The sequence below is a fragment of the Glandiceps talaboti genome, chromosome 4 (genome assembly GCF_964340395.1).
Source record: "Glandiceps talaboti chromosome 4, keGlaTala1.1, whole genome shotgun sequence".
Taxonomy (NCBI): Eukaryota; Metazoa; Hemichordata; class Enteropneusta; family Spengelidae; genus Glandiceps; species Glandiceps talaboti.
The window spans coordinates 21,387,181-21,402,749 of record NC_135552.1 but is presented as its reverse complement, the minus strand read 5'-3'; the positions used below and the strand labels follow the sequence as shown (position 1 = coordinate 21,402,749).

The 15,569-nt window shown below is 36.1% G+C and overlaps 1 protein-coding gene and 1 long non-coding RNA gene across 2 annotated transcripts in view; both read left to right on the top strand.

Annotated features, from left to right (window-relative positions):
• The window catches only part of LOC144433641 (integrin alpha-8-like), a 40,372-nt gene extending 31,361 nt beyond the window's left edge, over nucleotides 1-9,011 (top strand). The window contains exons 22-30 of the mRNA XM_078121985.1: nucleotides 1,981-2,084; nucleotides 2,434-2,523; nucleotides 3,018-3,123; nucleotides 4,254-4,415; nucleotides 4,571-4,654; nucleotides 4,995-5,111; nucleotides 5,447-5,548; nucleotides 6,107-6,226; nucleotides 6,619-9,011. Of these exons, the coding sequence (XP_077978111.1) occupies nucleotides 1,981-2,084; nucleotides 2,434-2,523; nucleotides 3,018-3,123; nucleotides 4,254-4,415; nucleotides 4,571-4,654; nucleotides 4,995-5,111; nucleotides 5,447-5,548; nucleotides 6,107-6,226; nucleotides 6,619-7,041 (1,308 nt within the window). The 3' untranslated portion in view covers nucleotides 7,042-9,011. The remainder of the gene's footprint in view (nucleotides 1-1,980; nucleotides 2,085-2,433; nucleotides 2,524-3,017; nucleotides 3,124-4,253; nucleotides 4,416-4,570; nucleotides 4,655-4,994; nucleotides 5,112-5,446; nucleotides 5,549-6,106; nucleotides 6,227-6,618) is intronic.
• A 528-nt stretch (nucleotides 9,012-9,539) lies between these two features.
• On the top strand, nucleotides 9,540-11,648 carry LOC144434519 (uncharacterized). The gene is made up of 2 exons (XR_013480827.1): nucleotides 9,540-9,611; nucleotides 10,131-11,648. It is a non-coding gene; the product is annotated as an uncharacterized LOC144434519 (long non-coding RNA).
• The last annotated feature ends 3,921 nt before the right edge of the window (nucleotides 11,649-15,569 follow it).

Genomic DNA, 15,569 nt, shown 5'->3' with positions numbered 1-15,569 from the left:
ATTGTAGGGGTAATATTCGGCAATGGGTGACCCTTTGCATGTTTTACAGTCATTGGATTGTGATGAATAACTCCTCAAATGGTACGTGTTTGACAATGACGAAAAGACTAATTAGCAGTCATGCGTAAAACTGAATGAATAATTACAAGATTTGACGATTTACAGTTTTTTCATCAACGAAATGATGAAAATCGTATTCTGGTGGAGCGAAAAGATTGATTTCTGCCAGCCAGGAAATATATTAAGAGTAACTATTATGAACTCGAAAAAAAATCTGGTGCTAGAGTTTCACAGAAATACGGTCCTCCGATAGTATTATATACTTTGTTTAGCGTACAACTCCTATACGACTCATTTTATAGTATTTTCAACGGAGACGACGTATATCTCATCCGGAGGAGTGAACACAGGAAACGTGTAGAAATGAAAGAGATTTGCTTGCTGCCTTTTTCATTCATTGTTAGATTAACTTTGAACTAATTCCATCACGCTCGGGATGCCAAAACGCTCTATTACAGCGATTTATTTCGGCGATTTGATAAATGAACTGACAAATCTCACTATCTTAATTCATTAAAAGCTTAAATAACATCCAATAAACTAGATGCAGCGTTAGAAAGAACAATGGAAGACAAGGGATGTAGTATGTGTATAGAATAATTTATTAGGGAAATCTAAAATAGGATCATGTTATTCGGAGAATAGTTTTACTGGCTATTGTTCACTTAAATTTTGATTCGGAAAGGATTTTCCGATGGACTTTTCCAACACTTTGGACTTATAGGCAAATTAGAAAATCTCTTCCCATCCTTTCAGTAAAAAGATTTTGCAACATACAATAACAATGTTTACAATAAGATTACAAAGAATTGTCTCTATACTAAAAGTCTGGTCCTTCTTGATAAATAAAATTAGCAGATAATGAAAGTTGGGACGTCTTGATTATGTATCTTACGTGTAAGACGCTTTGGAATTCTGCTAAAGGTACTCGAGTTATGGATCATTATTATATTATAATACAGTCTCTAATAAGTAGTAAAATCACCAAAATAATAAATTGAATAATTGCTTCCTTAATTACTGAATGCACTCATAACTAACTTCATTCACTCACTCACTCACTCACTCACTCACTCACTCACTCACTCACTCACTCACTCACCCGCCCGCCCGCCCGCTCGCTCACTCACTCACTCACTCACTCACTCACTCACTCACTCACTCATTCGTTTATTTCTTTATTTAAAGCTAGCAGAACGGTTCAAGAATTCCAGTTCTGTTGTTGGAATGCATGTAAAGTGAGAATAGTTGTAAAACGTTAACCGTATTATATCGACGTTGTAATTGAAAGATGAAAGTATCAAACTCACCTATTTTCCCACCCCACACCTACCCCCACCCACCCCATCCCCCACCCCCACCCCCACCCCACACACATCAAAACTTGACAAAAAGAAAGCGCAAAAAAATTCTAATTTCACGTGTGTGTGTGTGTTTGTGTGTGTGTGTATATATATATGTGTGCATGTATGCATGCATACATGCATACATGCAAGCAAGCAAGTGTGTATATATGTACAATGTAGGTATGTCGCTATCTAGAAACATACACAATAACGAAAGGGTATGTTGATGACTTACGTGTAAATTGAGTTGAAGTGTGCACCATGCATGCATATATATATATATATATATATATATATATATATATATATATATATATATATATATATATATATATATATATATATATACATGTATATATATTCCAACTACTCTAGTGCTTACAATCTCAAAGCTAATACAGTAAATGGCTACGTATTTCGCCAACGTATACGTCATGGTTTAAATGCATGATCCAACGAAGCCCGATACTACCAGCTGCAGTCAAGCATACCACTCAGTTCAAAAATATGTAATTACAAATTGTCTATTCATGAAATTATGACAGGGTTCACATCATATCTATTTTGATTTCAGGTTATGTTTGATTTCACCATGTCCAGTGTACGCTTCAGTGACTCAGATATCACACACATCAACGATATTGACACCCTAGTTGAATTCAATCTCAACTCCACCAGGTAATTACAATCAAATATATAATGTTGCGATGTGATGTGTTTAATTGAATGAAAATGATGAAAAATATGGAAGTAGGGATTGTACAAATCTATGTAATTAATCAATTAATTAATTAATTAATTAATTAATTATCAATGATTTAGGATTAGTGATTAGTTTTAAATCCACTGTAGTATTCGTATACTATGTGATGGTTTATTTCAAATGTTTGGATCAATTTGAAGGGCTTGCGAATTCTTTTTGTGGGAATTTCATCAAATTATCAAATAGAAAATATATTCACAACGTTTGCTAACATGAGGAAAATCGAGTAGTACACTATTAACAAGTATATTTTTTTTGTTCCAGTACAAATCCAGAAAAAGCACATACATTGTTTAACAACGCCGTCGAAGTAAAACTACCAATCAAAGTCAATTCGACCATCGTGTTCATTGGGTGAGTACATTTAAGTTGTCGATACACAGGTTTAAGCACTTGTCAATTGAGGGCGCTCGTCATCATGAGACGAAGACGGCGCAGTGGAATCTATTTTAATAGCAGTTTGAAGTCTGTCATTTTGCAGGTCATATTCTCTCACTGTCTAACCATGTTGGCGACTTACTTTTAGAATATCATTGAACCGAACAAAACAACTATGAATAATCAAGATATGTACGCTTTCATTTATGAAACCAAAAATCTGAAGTCATAAACAAACTGATTTAGCACTGGAATTAAAACAAGACTCGTATTAATTAGCGTAGTTCATATAATACACCCAATGCTTAGAATTAGTAACTCTTATAGATGAACGATATGATTGGCAGATGCCAGTGACATCGAGTTAAAATTTCTTTTTTTGTCATCAGCAGAAAATAAGTAGATAGATGAAGTAGAAATCGAGTATAGATGCTGCGTTTTGGTATTAAATTTATTTGTATCTCTTACAGTTTGGCTATACCAGAGCAAGTAACCTATGACCCCAAGCCAACTGAACCAGAGTTGATTGTTACCCGTGAGGAGGAAATTGGTCCAGAGGTCACACATGTTTATGAGGTAATAACATCAGTCAGCTAAAATATTCATTGCGATATCCCATAATTATTAATAGTAGTGAATTTAATTGGTCGTCTGAGAATTGCTACATTCATGACGTAATCCTTACAAATGTACATTAGCCTATGTAGTGATTTAGAGCTGGTGTGAGCATTGGCAGCTTATTCCATTTTTAAACTCTGGGGGGGGGGGGAATTATCTGATGAAGGATATCAAAAATGAAGTATTACAAAATCAAACTTCATAACAGCATCAACCATACGTTGTCATACAAGATTTAAACGCGTATCCATATTTTATCAATTTTTTCAAAATTATGTTTAACATAATTTTGAAAAAATTGATAAAATATGGATACCAAAAATATGAAAATTGAAATTATTATATGTCACAATAGATATTTGTAATCAAGGCTGATATAAGCTTAATACTTGAAATAATCATTTCTTATGTTTCCGTCAAATCAATTTTTCGATGATTTACTCAGTTTTCCTATTAGTATGTTAATCATGCAATCGCAAACACATTATGCGTCTTTGAATAATTGTTGACCAGTCAATGACAGTGGTGAATACGTCGAGGAAGCTAGGAGTCAGTTATTTCAAAACTCTGAATGTAGAACACTCAGTTTGATAACAATTCTAAAGTTTCCAAAATGGACGATTTGTATTATTACATAAGATTATTTCACTCCAAGACACTCGCATACATGATGTATCTGTGTTATACAGCCCGTTTCATGTTAGTGTCCAATGGTTGTGTTTGATACAACTACATCAAGACCAATACGAAACTACATATCATGCTACACTTTGCGACATTTTGTGTAGATCAAATGAACTATCTGTGCCACCATACAGCCATCAAAACATTGGCGCCCGTCTGTCTGCATCTAGAGCAGTGCGTTTCAATTGTTTATTTCAGTTAGACAAAATGTAGCAAGATTGCAATTTCTTGCTACATTTTGTCTAACTGAAATAGCATGTGCATTTTGCTATTGGTTTCTGGTTGTATCAAACACAACCAGTGAACACTAGCATGAAATGGGCTGTAATTTCTCGCAACGTTTTTATTAATTCCGCATGATGATATACCGTGTAGCTTACCTGCTGGTCATTCATATTTTTTAGGTTCGTAACATGGGTCCTAGCTCAATTGACGGAGCTGATATTAATATCAAGTGGCCTGCCTTTACTTCAACTGGTGAACATCTACTGTATCTATTGGACGTTAAGATGAAAGGTGGTTCACAGTGTACTGTCCAAGGTGATCTAAACCCAGAGAAACTTGAGGTCAGTATTATATAGCAATGAGTTATTATGCTTGACGTGGTATTTTATTCTAACCCAGTGCGTGTATATAAAATGTAAAGCGGCGTCCAGTCGCTCCTATGTTCTCTTTTCAGATCCCAGTGAAATAAAGTGACATGTTTTCTTTGTATCCATAGATGCGTTATAGCCCGTCTGTGAGAGTTATGCCTGGCACGAGAAGGAAGAGGGAAGAAGATGGAGAGAAACTACCACTCAATCAGGTGAAGCGAAGTTTTTTTCTCGTTTGTTTAAATGATAGACTTTGTCGTAGAAATAATGTATTCCTCCCTTCACCTGCTGCAATATGTCAAGTAGCCGTACGGTTTGACAGTTCTTGTTAGAGTTTCACGTTCTGTTCAATAAAACTTTCTTTTTAACTATTATGTCGACATACATACATACATACATACATACATACATACATACATACATACATACATACATACATACATACATACATACATACATACATACATTGCATTGTGTTTGGACCTGTGAAATGTCTTAAATCAGGGCAGGAATTAGCTCCTAAGTTCGGTGGTTTTTTTTATGTATTGACAGGATTGCAAAGCCGAAGGTTGTGTTGAGATACATTGTCCAATTGACTTTATACTAGCACGTGGTGAAGCAGCGTTTGTTGAAGTACGGTCAAGACTTTGGAAAGAGACATTGATAAAGGTTAGAATTCATAAACCTTACAAACCGGTCTTTAATTCACATTAGCAGTTGATAACCAGACAGTTTTCGTATTTGTTTTCAAATTCGTGTTATGCGCATGCGTTCCAACATTCGCGTGTTTTGATTTTGACGACAGAGCCTTGCTGTATATTTTTAATTTCAAATTCAGTATTATGTCGTTTTTAGTACAGTTAAACCAATCTTTGAATGAGAAGTGAGATTTTGGGTAGAATCAACATACTGAGTAAAGTAAAATTTTATATTATACATGTATATGAAGAATATTTTTTTCGAAAAAATAATGCTAACGTGTATTTTTTATTCCGTACTCTTAGGGTGGGCATGACAACAGTCAGATCACTTCAAGAGCAAATGTACAAGTAACCAGCATGCCGTATAGAATCCCGTCATTATCTTATCCTGGTGCGTCTTTGGAGGTGAGTGTAACCTTTGACCTCTTCTATATTTAGTTTACTAAATGGTATCCCCCCCCCAATATCTTGCTGAACTTACCCTACAAGATCCTTGCGCTCAAGTCATCATACAACACTCAAGGTTCCCAGAACAAGACTCAAATCGTACGGAGATCGATCTTTCAGCTACGCTGCCGCAATCCTGTGGAAACAACACCAAAGACTGTCAGTGAGCATCACTTGATGAATACGAGGCGTTATATAAATCTCTTTATTTATTTATTTATTTATTTATTTATTTATTTATTTATTTATTTATCTATTTACTTACTATTTCCTTCTTTATCTGTACCTGTCTGACGTCCTAACTCTGTATATTAATTAGTCCTTCAGAATGAGCTGGGTCTATTATAAGTCCCTGGTTGTTATTTTGTATATCCCTGGCTATTGATTTGTATCGTTCAGAGTAAAAAAAGAATCTCAGCTATAAAACTTCATGGCCTACAGGTTCCTTCATAGTAACCACACGATGCTTACACAATCACACACATCATCTAATTTTCACATGACGTTCTCTCACAGATCACCAGTGTTGCATCAACAATGAAACCAAAAGCATTACCAGTACCGATCTGGGTGATAATCCTTGCCATCTTAGGTGGTCTTCTTATTCTATTGTGTATCATCTTAGTACTATGGAAGGTAAGTTTTTTCAATATTTTATGTCTTTAGGAATGTGTGTTTTATCACTTCTCTGATTTCGTTAGTTTGGCTTTCACACCACTACAGTAGGTCGTAAGTCGATAGTGGACCAGGTTTTCCCCAAATAATCAAAACACACAATACACAGAAACCACAGGCAAATTGCATCATACTCGTGTTAACGTTGCATATTGGCTGTTTCAGTAAATCAGTTGACGGTTTTGAAAATAGATATCAAAACTGAAAGAACAAATATGACGTTCGATATTTACTACCTCCTTTAAAAATCATCAGTATGTGTTTGGTGAATTCATTCATGGATATAAAATAACCTCAAACGACAATGAAAGGTTTTAAAATATCATAATTTGATGTTTGTTTGGCATAAATAGGCTGGCTTCTTCAAAAGGAAACGAGTTGAGGAGCAATACATGGAGAAGGAAACGGTAGATACAGGAGATGTACCTGATGTATACGTACCCCCAGCAACGACGGTAGTAGTCAAAGACGAATACAAAGAGAATGTCGAGAACGAAGATAGGGACAGCGTACTGACTGATCCAGAGTATGAGAATGTAGTTAAACCAACAAATGTTGGCGAACCGCTCGAACTAGAAGGCAAACCAAAAACACCAGAAGATTATGAGGAAATCCCAGAACCCGTCAAAACTGGACCCCTTGACGACACAGAATACGTGAATATTGTCGAGATAGATCCTGATCTAATGATAGAAACGCCCGAACCCGAACCATCGAAAGCCGAGTCAACATCGGATTTGATTTCAACCGAAGAGACGAAGGAGGAAGAGAAGTGATTTACATAATTAGTTGACCATCACGCGCTGTAAGCATGCCACGTTTTTGTTCTTTTACCAAGAAGTAAACATGTAGAGCATAGTTGCGTTTTATCCGTAAAAGGAGTGCTTATGCATTGTGTTATAGGGAACCAAGAACAACGTGATATTGTCATTCCAAATATGAGGGTAAGGAGCCGATATCACTATTACAGGACTGCCCTAAAACTGGGGCAAATAGTTTACTACACAAATGGACGGAATTTCAGGTTTTGCCCTAACTTTAGATTTACTTTTACTACAAACCCTGTATTTTTGAACCCAAATATTTACAATAGAAACCAGATGACCTGCACAAAACGTTGTCTTACTACTTTTATAACTGCTAAATTTCACTGTCTGCTGCAACAAAAGCCTTGCCAAAAGTGCTTCATTTTTTTCAGGGAGTCACCTTTAGGCGAGCCGCCTTATCGGTGCACTACATATAGATAACAATATGTAGTTTTTTTGTCTGATCAGACGATAAAATGTAGCAATATTAATAAGAATACGTTGTCGTCCCAGAAGACGTTCTGTTTTGGGTTAACTGGCTTCAATTGTAGATTTTGAGTTTGCATCTATGGATACTACAAACGTACGCCACATTAGGATTGGAGTGGAGGATGTCTTACGTGAAGTTGAAAGTAGTCTTACAATGTATATTAAAACGAATGAAAGCAAGTCATGGAGGGGGGACACGGAAAGTCTGAATATATAAGTAAAGTTCGGGGACTTCATTAATGCTTGAGCAGACGACAGTTTTTGACTTTTATTCTGTAAATTGCTTCATTTGGGTACATTGTATGCTCATTTTATAGTTATAATCATTTTCAGAATTTTTATAGTTTGTAAATATGAATAGATAATTACCTTTCTGCACGCATTCACGTGCCTTCTGATAGAAATGTGTAGAACATTGATTTTGCTAACTTTCTTGTACAGCAACGTCTATTTTGTTCACTTACAATTTTCATATTTTCGCGAAATGTAGTTTCAATTTTTCCCTCCAAACCTTCATTTCAGTCGCATTTTTTGAAAGCAGTACTTTTGTCAGATTTTTTGTGTGTCCCTAAAGTTTCTATCATTAACCTTTTCTTAGTTAAATTCTACGATTATAGGCTGAGCACAGTGAAGGTTTGGGGGCCAACAAGAGTTTTTCAATGTTTTACCAGTATTTTTATATGTATTTTTTCGAATGTACTTGTACGAATGCTACTATAAAATAGTAAGATTTAGTTATTATTATGCCAATGTTAACTCGATTTGACGCTGTTTTTTTCTTTTTAAAAATGAGAAATTAATCATCAGGAATTTACCAACGAAATGAATTATTTTATGAAGGACAGGAAAGGCAAATTTTGTAATTTAATTTTATATTATTATCTTTATAACAAGATTTTCTACTCTCTTTAAAAGAAAACTCCCAGCTATTGTAGTTTGTAAAACGCATGACCTTGACCTCTGGCTGCTGCCATTTGTTTCTGAATGGCTAGTGTCCTCGGGCATGCTTAATACAACGAATTTGAACCATGATTGTTCCAAGTCACTCCGGCTAAATAATTGGCTATAATTGACTAAGTTGAAGGCACCCCTACAGAGGTTGCAATGGAGGAAGTGAGAAAGGACATTTGGTCAAGACGACGTAAAGTCAAACCTATAAAAACAACGACTATGTAATGCAATATTTCTATAGCCCTTTGATAATTAAATTGTCACGTTAACTTTCCGGCTATAAGAAGAAATTTATTTCTCAGAAAACTCCCAGCTATTGTAGTTTGTAAAACGCATGACCTTGACCTCTCGTCTTTTCTGGTAACACGTGACAGTGCTTGGTAAGGACAAATATAATTTATAAGGTCATTTTGATATACAAGTACATTTTTTGATATCTTTTATAATTTTGAAATAAAGCTGGGGACACAAGTCCGGCATTGCAATACTTTTCCCGACTTTGCCTTATTTACTACGAGAGATTTTAAGTTCGACACTATGAAAGTGCGTTGTGCGCAGCTTCATGAAAGTGTGCTGCCTAGCTTAACACTGAATCTTACTTCTACCATGAGTATGTACTACCGACAAACTGAATGACTGTCTGTCTGAACCAACTTTTCGATTCATATAAATTCTCCATATTTCACTGTTCGGTATTTGAAGGCTTGACTTACATGCTACACAAGTCTCGACAATTTCGCACAATTACGACCGGAAATGAAATTCAAGATAAAAGAAGGCAAATCAATATTTTAACGATATATTGATTTCTTTAAATTAATCCATACTCGAAGGACAACATGTATTAGAAGGTCCAGTTTAGATTAGGATAAATACTCAGGAATGATATGAATAAAAAGGTTGTCTGGCAAAGCGTTAGAAATAATTGGACCTGAACAAAATAACAATGGTATGTAATCCTCATGCATCGACTGATAACATAACACTAATACAAGAACCTGGGACTGAAACTTCGGCCTTTAAGTAATTGAAGCCATAGCGGTGACTCTAGATGTAATAGCAAAGCAAGAACTTCGACATGTAAAACACGAGATAGTAAGGTAAGATGGGTATGTTGAGGCGACATCGTAGAAATGATCATGTGAACGAAATTATAGTTTTTATCAAGTTCTTTACAACAGTTGCGTATCGGGTTTGTTTACTACTGTTGCTAAGATCGTGTTAGGGAAGCTAATGTCGTTCCACACCAGGACGCAAACTCGTACACCACTTAGACTCTATCACCCCGGGATCTAGTCTGGATGCCAACGTGAAGGTATAACTCGTAATGATACCGTATATTGACTAGACTACCCGAGATCGTTCTTGGCCCACAGTCAGAATTAACTCAGACTAAGGTTGACATTTCGGCATTACTACACTGTGTCGACCTCAGATTTGCTTCTGAAGTTCTCGTGAGTAATGTGCATTTGTATTTTGACACTTACTTTAGACGCAAGTGATTTATCATGAATATTAGAATTTTCACAATGTGTGTAATAGTAACCACTATTAGCTGTTATTAAAGTCAATATTACGTAGAAATCGTAATATTCAATTTCTGCTTTGTTTGGCAACAGTGTGGCTTTTTTAAACGTCGCTAGACAGAAGAATGTAACCTTGACGATGAAGGTGAAGGTGAAGAAGTAAAGAGGCGCATGGAGGCCACAGATGTTCCTGATGAGTTCATAACCCCGGTGGAGGTCAGAGCTGACGATGAGAAGAATACAATGCCTGAAAATAAACATGGTGTCGTTGATAGTGGAGAGTATGTCAATATAATAAGCGCTAGAGAACTGGGAGAGACAGAACCTGGACCCGGGGAAATGACAAAGACGATGAAGTCGAACAGACTCACTCATCTGATGATGCAGACGGTATGAACATTGTAGAGATCGACTCCGATGTGATGGTAGCATAGTTGAACGAATCACGCCTGAAGTCAACATATGATACGGCTTCTAATGGAGGGCAGGACTAATAAGCAGATATGAATTACTTATTTAGAAATGTGTAGCCAATCTGGAACTATAATCATACTTTTAAACACAATATTATCCAGAAAGATAGTTATGCTCACGTAACCTTTTTCTGAAGCATTTAGATTTTGATCATAGCTTTATAAAGTAAAAATGTATTGATTGAACGAAATGTAGATGGGGTAATCTTTAGATGACAGTGCAGCTCATGATTTTGCTTCACAGAAACAGTACATCATGTCTGTCAAATTGATTAATACTTGGCTTACATTTTACAAGAAAACATTTTTTTAAGTGCTAAAGGGTATGCTCTAGAATTATAAAGCGTTGTTGTGACAGTATTCATAATTAGTAGACCAGTTATTCAGCAACGTTTCTGTCGTTCCTTGAAAAGTAAATAAAATGTTGCGAACTAAAATTCAAAACTGAAACTTTACTGTGAAAATATACTGCCAACTGAGAGTAACTTGAAAAGTTTTATTAGATTTTGTCTATTATGACTCATTGGTTTTTTTTTCAAAATTTCCGTGACCCCACTGGCCATAGACCCTCCCTAACTCACGTGGATGGTCAATGCACTGGCCTGTATTTTTGCATTTTTAAAACGCCCTCTATGGCCAGATTAGAAAGACACGAAGATTGAAACTCCACAAGGGTATACATGTATCTGGGTGACAATTATAGCTTTTAGCTAAAATTCGGGACCTTTATATCAATCATATGTTTCAAACTATCCTGACTTTAATTGTCATTTCTAAGGCGTTCAAACTGCTAATAGTACGATTGTGAATTGAACGTACCTCCAACGCGTACACGCAAACTGTCATTTTCCTCCGTTTTAACTGGCCAATCATTTTTTCGGCGTATCGACGGGAAATGTACAATTAAAAGATGTCGCCCTTATCAGCAATGTACTCAGTAAAGTTTTGCTGGTATGAACTGGGTTGAAGTTGAATGTGTCGAGTTTGTGCTGACAAAAAGGAATGGAGAATCCGAACTGTCAACGTCCTCTGGAGACGACACCATGTACTGTGTTCGTTTTAAACAGTTGTTGTTTATCTTCTAAACTTTGGAGGCACTTTTTCAAAGTATAAAATTTAATACAATTCTTGAAACATGATACTTCCCAAAACATGATAAATAATAATATATTCAAGTCAAGTTTTTGATACATCTCAAATCACTTGCATATTTTCTTAGTTTTGAAATAAAGGTTGGAGAACTATCGAGTTTTCATTTTGACATCTGCCTCTGTGTTTTTCCTTCTGAAGTTAGCCGGTAATTGAGCTAGTCAAACAGCTGTTTGCTAAGCTGTCAACTATCTCTCAATTCTTCTTCTTTAAAGGAGCACTGCCTATAACTTTATGTTTGTGGTTGGCTACGTGGGTTTCATATTCAAGTAATATCATTCTAAGTACTGCAACACGATGTCTAGCATGCAACTGGCACTGTTCTCAACATGTATTCAGATATAATGTAAAAAATATATACCTTGACGTAATTTATTTTCATCTAAAAAATCGGTAAAAAAGCTTTTGCCTCGATCCCGAAACCTTTTCTGTCACGCTGATTCCTCCCAGAGTTGCTTCATAGTGTTCAGTATGGACTACATGTCTATTCTGAACGCTGTCTAAATTCACAAACAGTATCTCGGGCATTGACTGTGTCAAGTTAACACGTGACAAAGAGAGAAATATTACGATTACGTCCATAGGTTAACTATGTATTATACATAGAAACTGGGGGACAGACGTAGCTTGATTTATTATTATTCCTCTTTATATACGCAACGAGAAACTGGTAAAACAAAGTTCAAAGCTTTTTACGAGAGCACTGTTTACAGTTTTGGATATCTCAGATTGAAGTGAATGAATGTGTGGGAATGTATAGGTGAGGGGACATCCCAACCCCACATCTGACGGTAACCCCCTCCCCAACCTCAAAGTCTAACCTATGGATATAATATGCAATTGGAAGAAACAACTGTGTTGGGTAATATCAACCTTCGTGTCAGCATCTACTCACATGTGTGACATATCACATCAAATGAAACAATATTGACAGGAAAGTGTTGATACGAATATACTCATAAAACGGAAAGAAGCTGAAAACAAAAAATATCATTTTCCCGACCTTTCGCTCTGTTAATAATGATGTATAAATCTCCTCACTCAACACCACGGTATCTGACATAATCTTTATACTTGAATGAATTCCACAGAACCGTCTATCATCGTGATTTCCATTGTTTTAAAGTCACCCAAACAGATCACCCAATTCATCATAACCTGTGTGATGCGTAATTAAAGTCATAGGCTTCCTGACATTCCAGGGGTCATCTACTTGCATCTGGTCACGCCATTTTGAAACTTTATCTGATAGGAATGTTCAGTAGTCCACAGTTCCCCCAGCAGTTAAACTAAAACTTTTACTTGAATCACAGTACGCTAGACACGATGACAGGCAACGACAGAACGGGTCTCTGGATTTTTGTGACATTTATCGGAATTGTACGTTGTTTTAACATCGATATTGAGTCGCCAGTCATCCACGCTGGTCCAAACGGTAGCATGTTTGGTTATTCTGTTTCGGTCCATCAGAACGGCAACACAAATTGGTGAGTATACTTTTATCACCTGTATATCAACTGTTCTCGTGCTCTAGGACTAAAAAAATATATTTCTGATCTCACAATCCAACCGAAGAAACTCTTGGTGTTCAGTGGTTTTTTAGGAACTTTTTCTTTAAAGTCATACTACCGTAAGAGAAATGTGTCGGTGTTTAAATGATAGCCGTTTGCAAAGGTTGTAGGCAGATGTTTGTTTTGGCTTCTGATTTCGGAAATGAGCGCTTGACCATGAAGATCATTCTAGACACGAGTGCCTGGGGGCTGGGTCATTTTGGTACACACCACACACCACAAGTAAGTAAACAAATAAAGAGGGCATAAACAATGAGTACATTTATTGGTTAGGTGTCTCGGCACGGATTTAGATAGAATGCAATTGAAAAAAAGTTACTACCATAGGAGGGGATCACCTGACGTACCCAATCACACACTTGCAACTTAACTCTTTAAATGACAACACACGTGTACATTAATTTTAATAAAATATAAGAGGACAGGCCTTGGTTTTGAGTTTGGGTATTCTTCTGAAAAGCTATACACGTAAAATCGTTTCATCACGTTTTTGAAGTTATCGTCTAAGAGGAAATGACAAAAGAACAAAGCATCAACGATCAGAGAACGCAAAACTGTTAATGTAATGACTGCAACAACGAGTTTTATAAACGAATCCAGACAACTAATATGCGACATAGGGTATTCATACAGATCTGAAACATTTTTGGGATTTTGGCTATAGAATCATATATATCATAAGTGGTCATTGTTATACTAGTGAGTAAGATACGACATTCGTGCAACGCTATCAGCTTCCACTCATGTCTGTACTGTTCTGTGGGTCTGTGCCTGTAACATCAGAACATTTAGGCCCCGCCTTGAACTTGTGATTAGAAGTTCAAACAGAGGTTATTATGTTGATTAAAATGAAACAGGCAGAATTGTTTCTACTTCTGATGATAACAACGGTGATACTTGCCAATTTCTTGTATTTGATGCTAAACCATACTTTGGCCGGAAAATGATTTTTACTATTGATGTAACATTAGATGGCTGGTCTCATAAATCAGCACTGAAAGGCTGACATCATGGTCAGTTTGTCACCCTTTTACACCATAACGATATTTGCAACCAAATCTTGTTGCACGGTTCACGATATTGGACAGTTTAGTACAGTCGTGGTTAAGAAGCCTGATAGCGCTGAATAACATGACGTATCTTAGAGGCGAGATCACCAGTTTAATGTAGGATAAAAAACAGTTCGGGGGTGGAGTGGGATTGAACTACCTTAGTTGAACTACCTTAGTTCTCATTCTACGAAAACGACTTTACTTGTAATGGAATCTGTTTTGTTACCCCTAAATGCAAACATTTATAAAAAATGTAGTTGAGAAATGGATAATTGTCGTTATAGTATATACATGGCACTAGTGTCAACAAATGAGCTATTTGTTTCTCACAGTCACTACATATTGGCTTTGTATTCGCATCACTACATATTGCTAAATACCGATTTGAAATTGATTTTGCTGTGTGAAATTATATTTGCTATGATCTTTGCGGTGTTGTATTCGGCATGTTGCAGCTATACATATTTTTACATGCATCCTGGTATTATGCAGTTGTACCATGCATACGTTATTCCATGTCGAAGTTAGTGCTTACTAGAAACATTTCAAATGCTGATACATACTTGTAAATATTGAGAACGATTCTATCGTTCGCAAATCTGTTCTAAACAATAGATTAGGATATAATGTTCACAATTCAACACTTTAGGTAACGCTTGTTCTCGATAAAATGTAATTATTAAAACGTAATACTATAGAGCTATCAGTAGGAGACCATTGAAATTGCCAACTATTGAACTAATGCATAACAGTAAAACTGAACGAGTGTTGTTCAATTAATAGGTTCAACAAGAAATGGGAAATGGAAAACTTGTACGTCGAAGCAGTCTATCAGCGATGATGGACCTTGCTATTTAACAAAAGTCATCACTTTGCCCTGCTGGGTTCGAACTTTGCCACATGATATTGAGACGCATTCGAACGTTTAACAGATACAAAAAATTGAAGTCATGTTATAAACATGAATTCGTTCTCGTCCCACGCTCTTTTCGATCACGGTAATTTCGTCTCGTCTGAAGGTCCTATAGTATATGATGGAAATAAAACTTTATCTGCAGTTTCGTTATTAAACAAACATAAAATCCAATCTTCGAAAACAGCTTTTATTTCCTTCAACGTTTACTTGTAAGTTAACAATACTTCTGTGTTCACTAGTTACTACTGCACAGACAAGTAATTACTGATGTGTTGAACGTTATATGACAAGTTTGCTGTCTACAGCTCATGATTCAATGTCGGCCCGTCTAAAGTTAAAAGTAGTACGTACAAAAGGTCAGATCAGGGTCT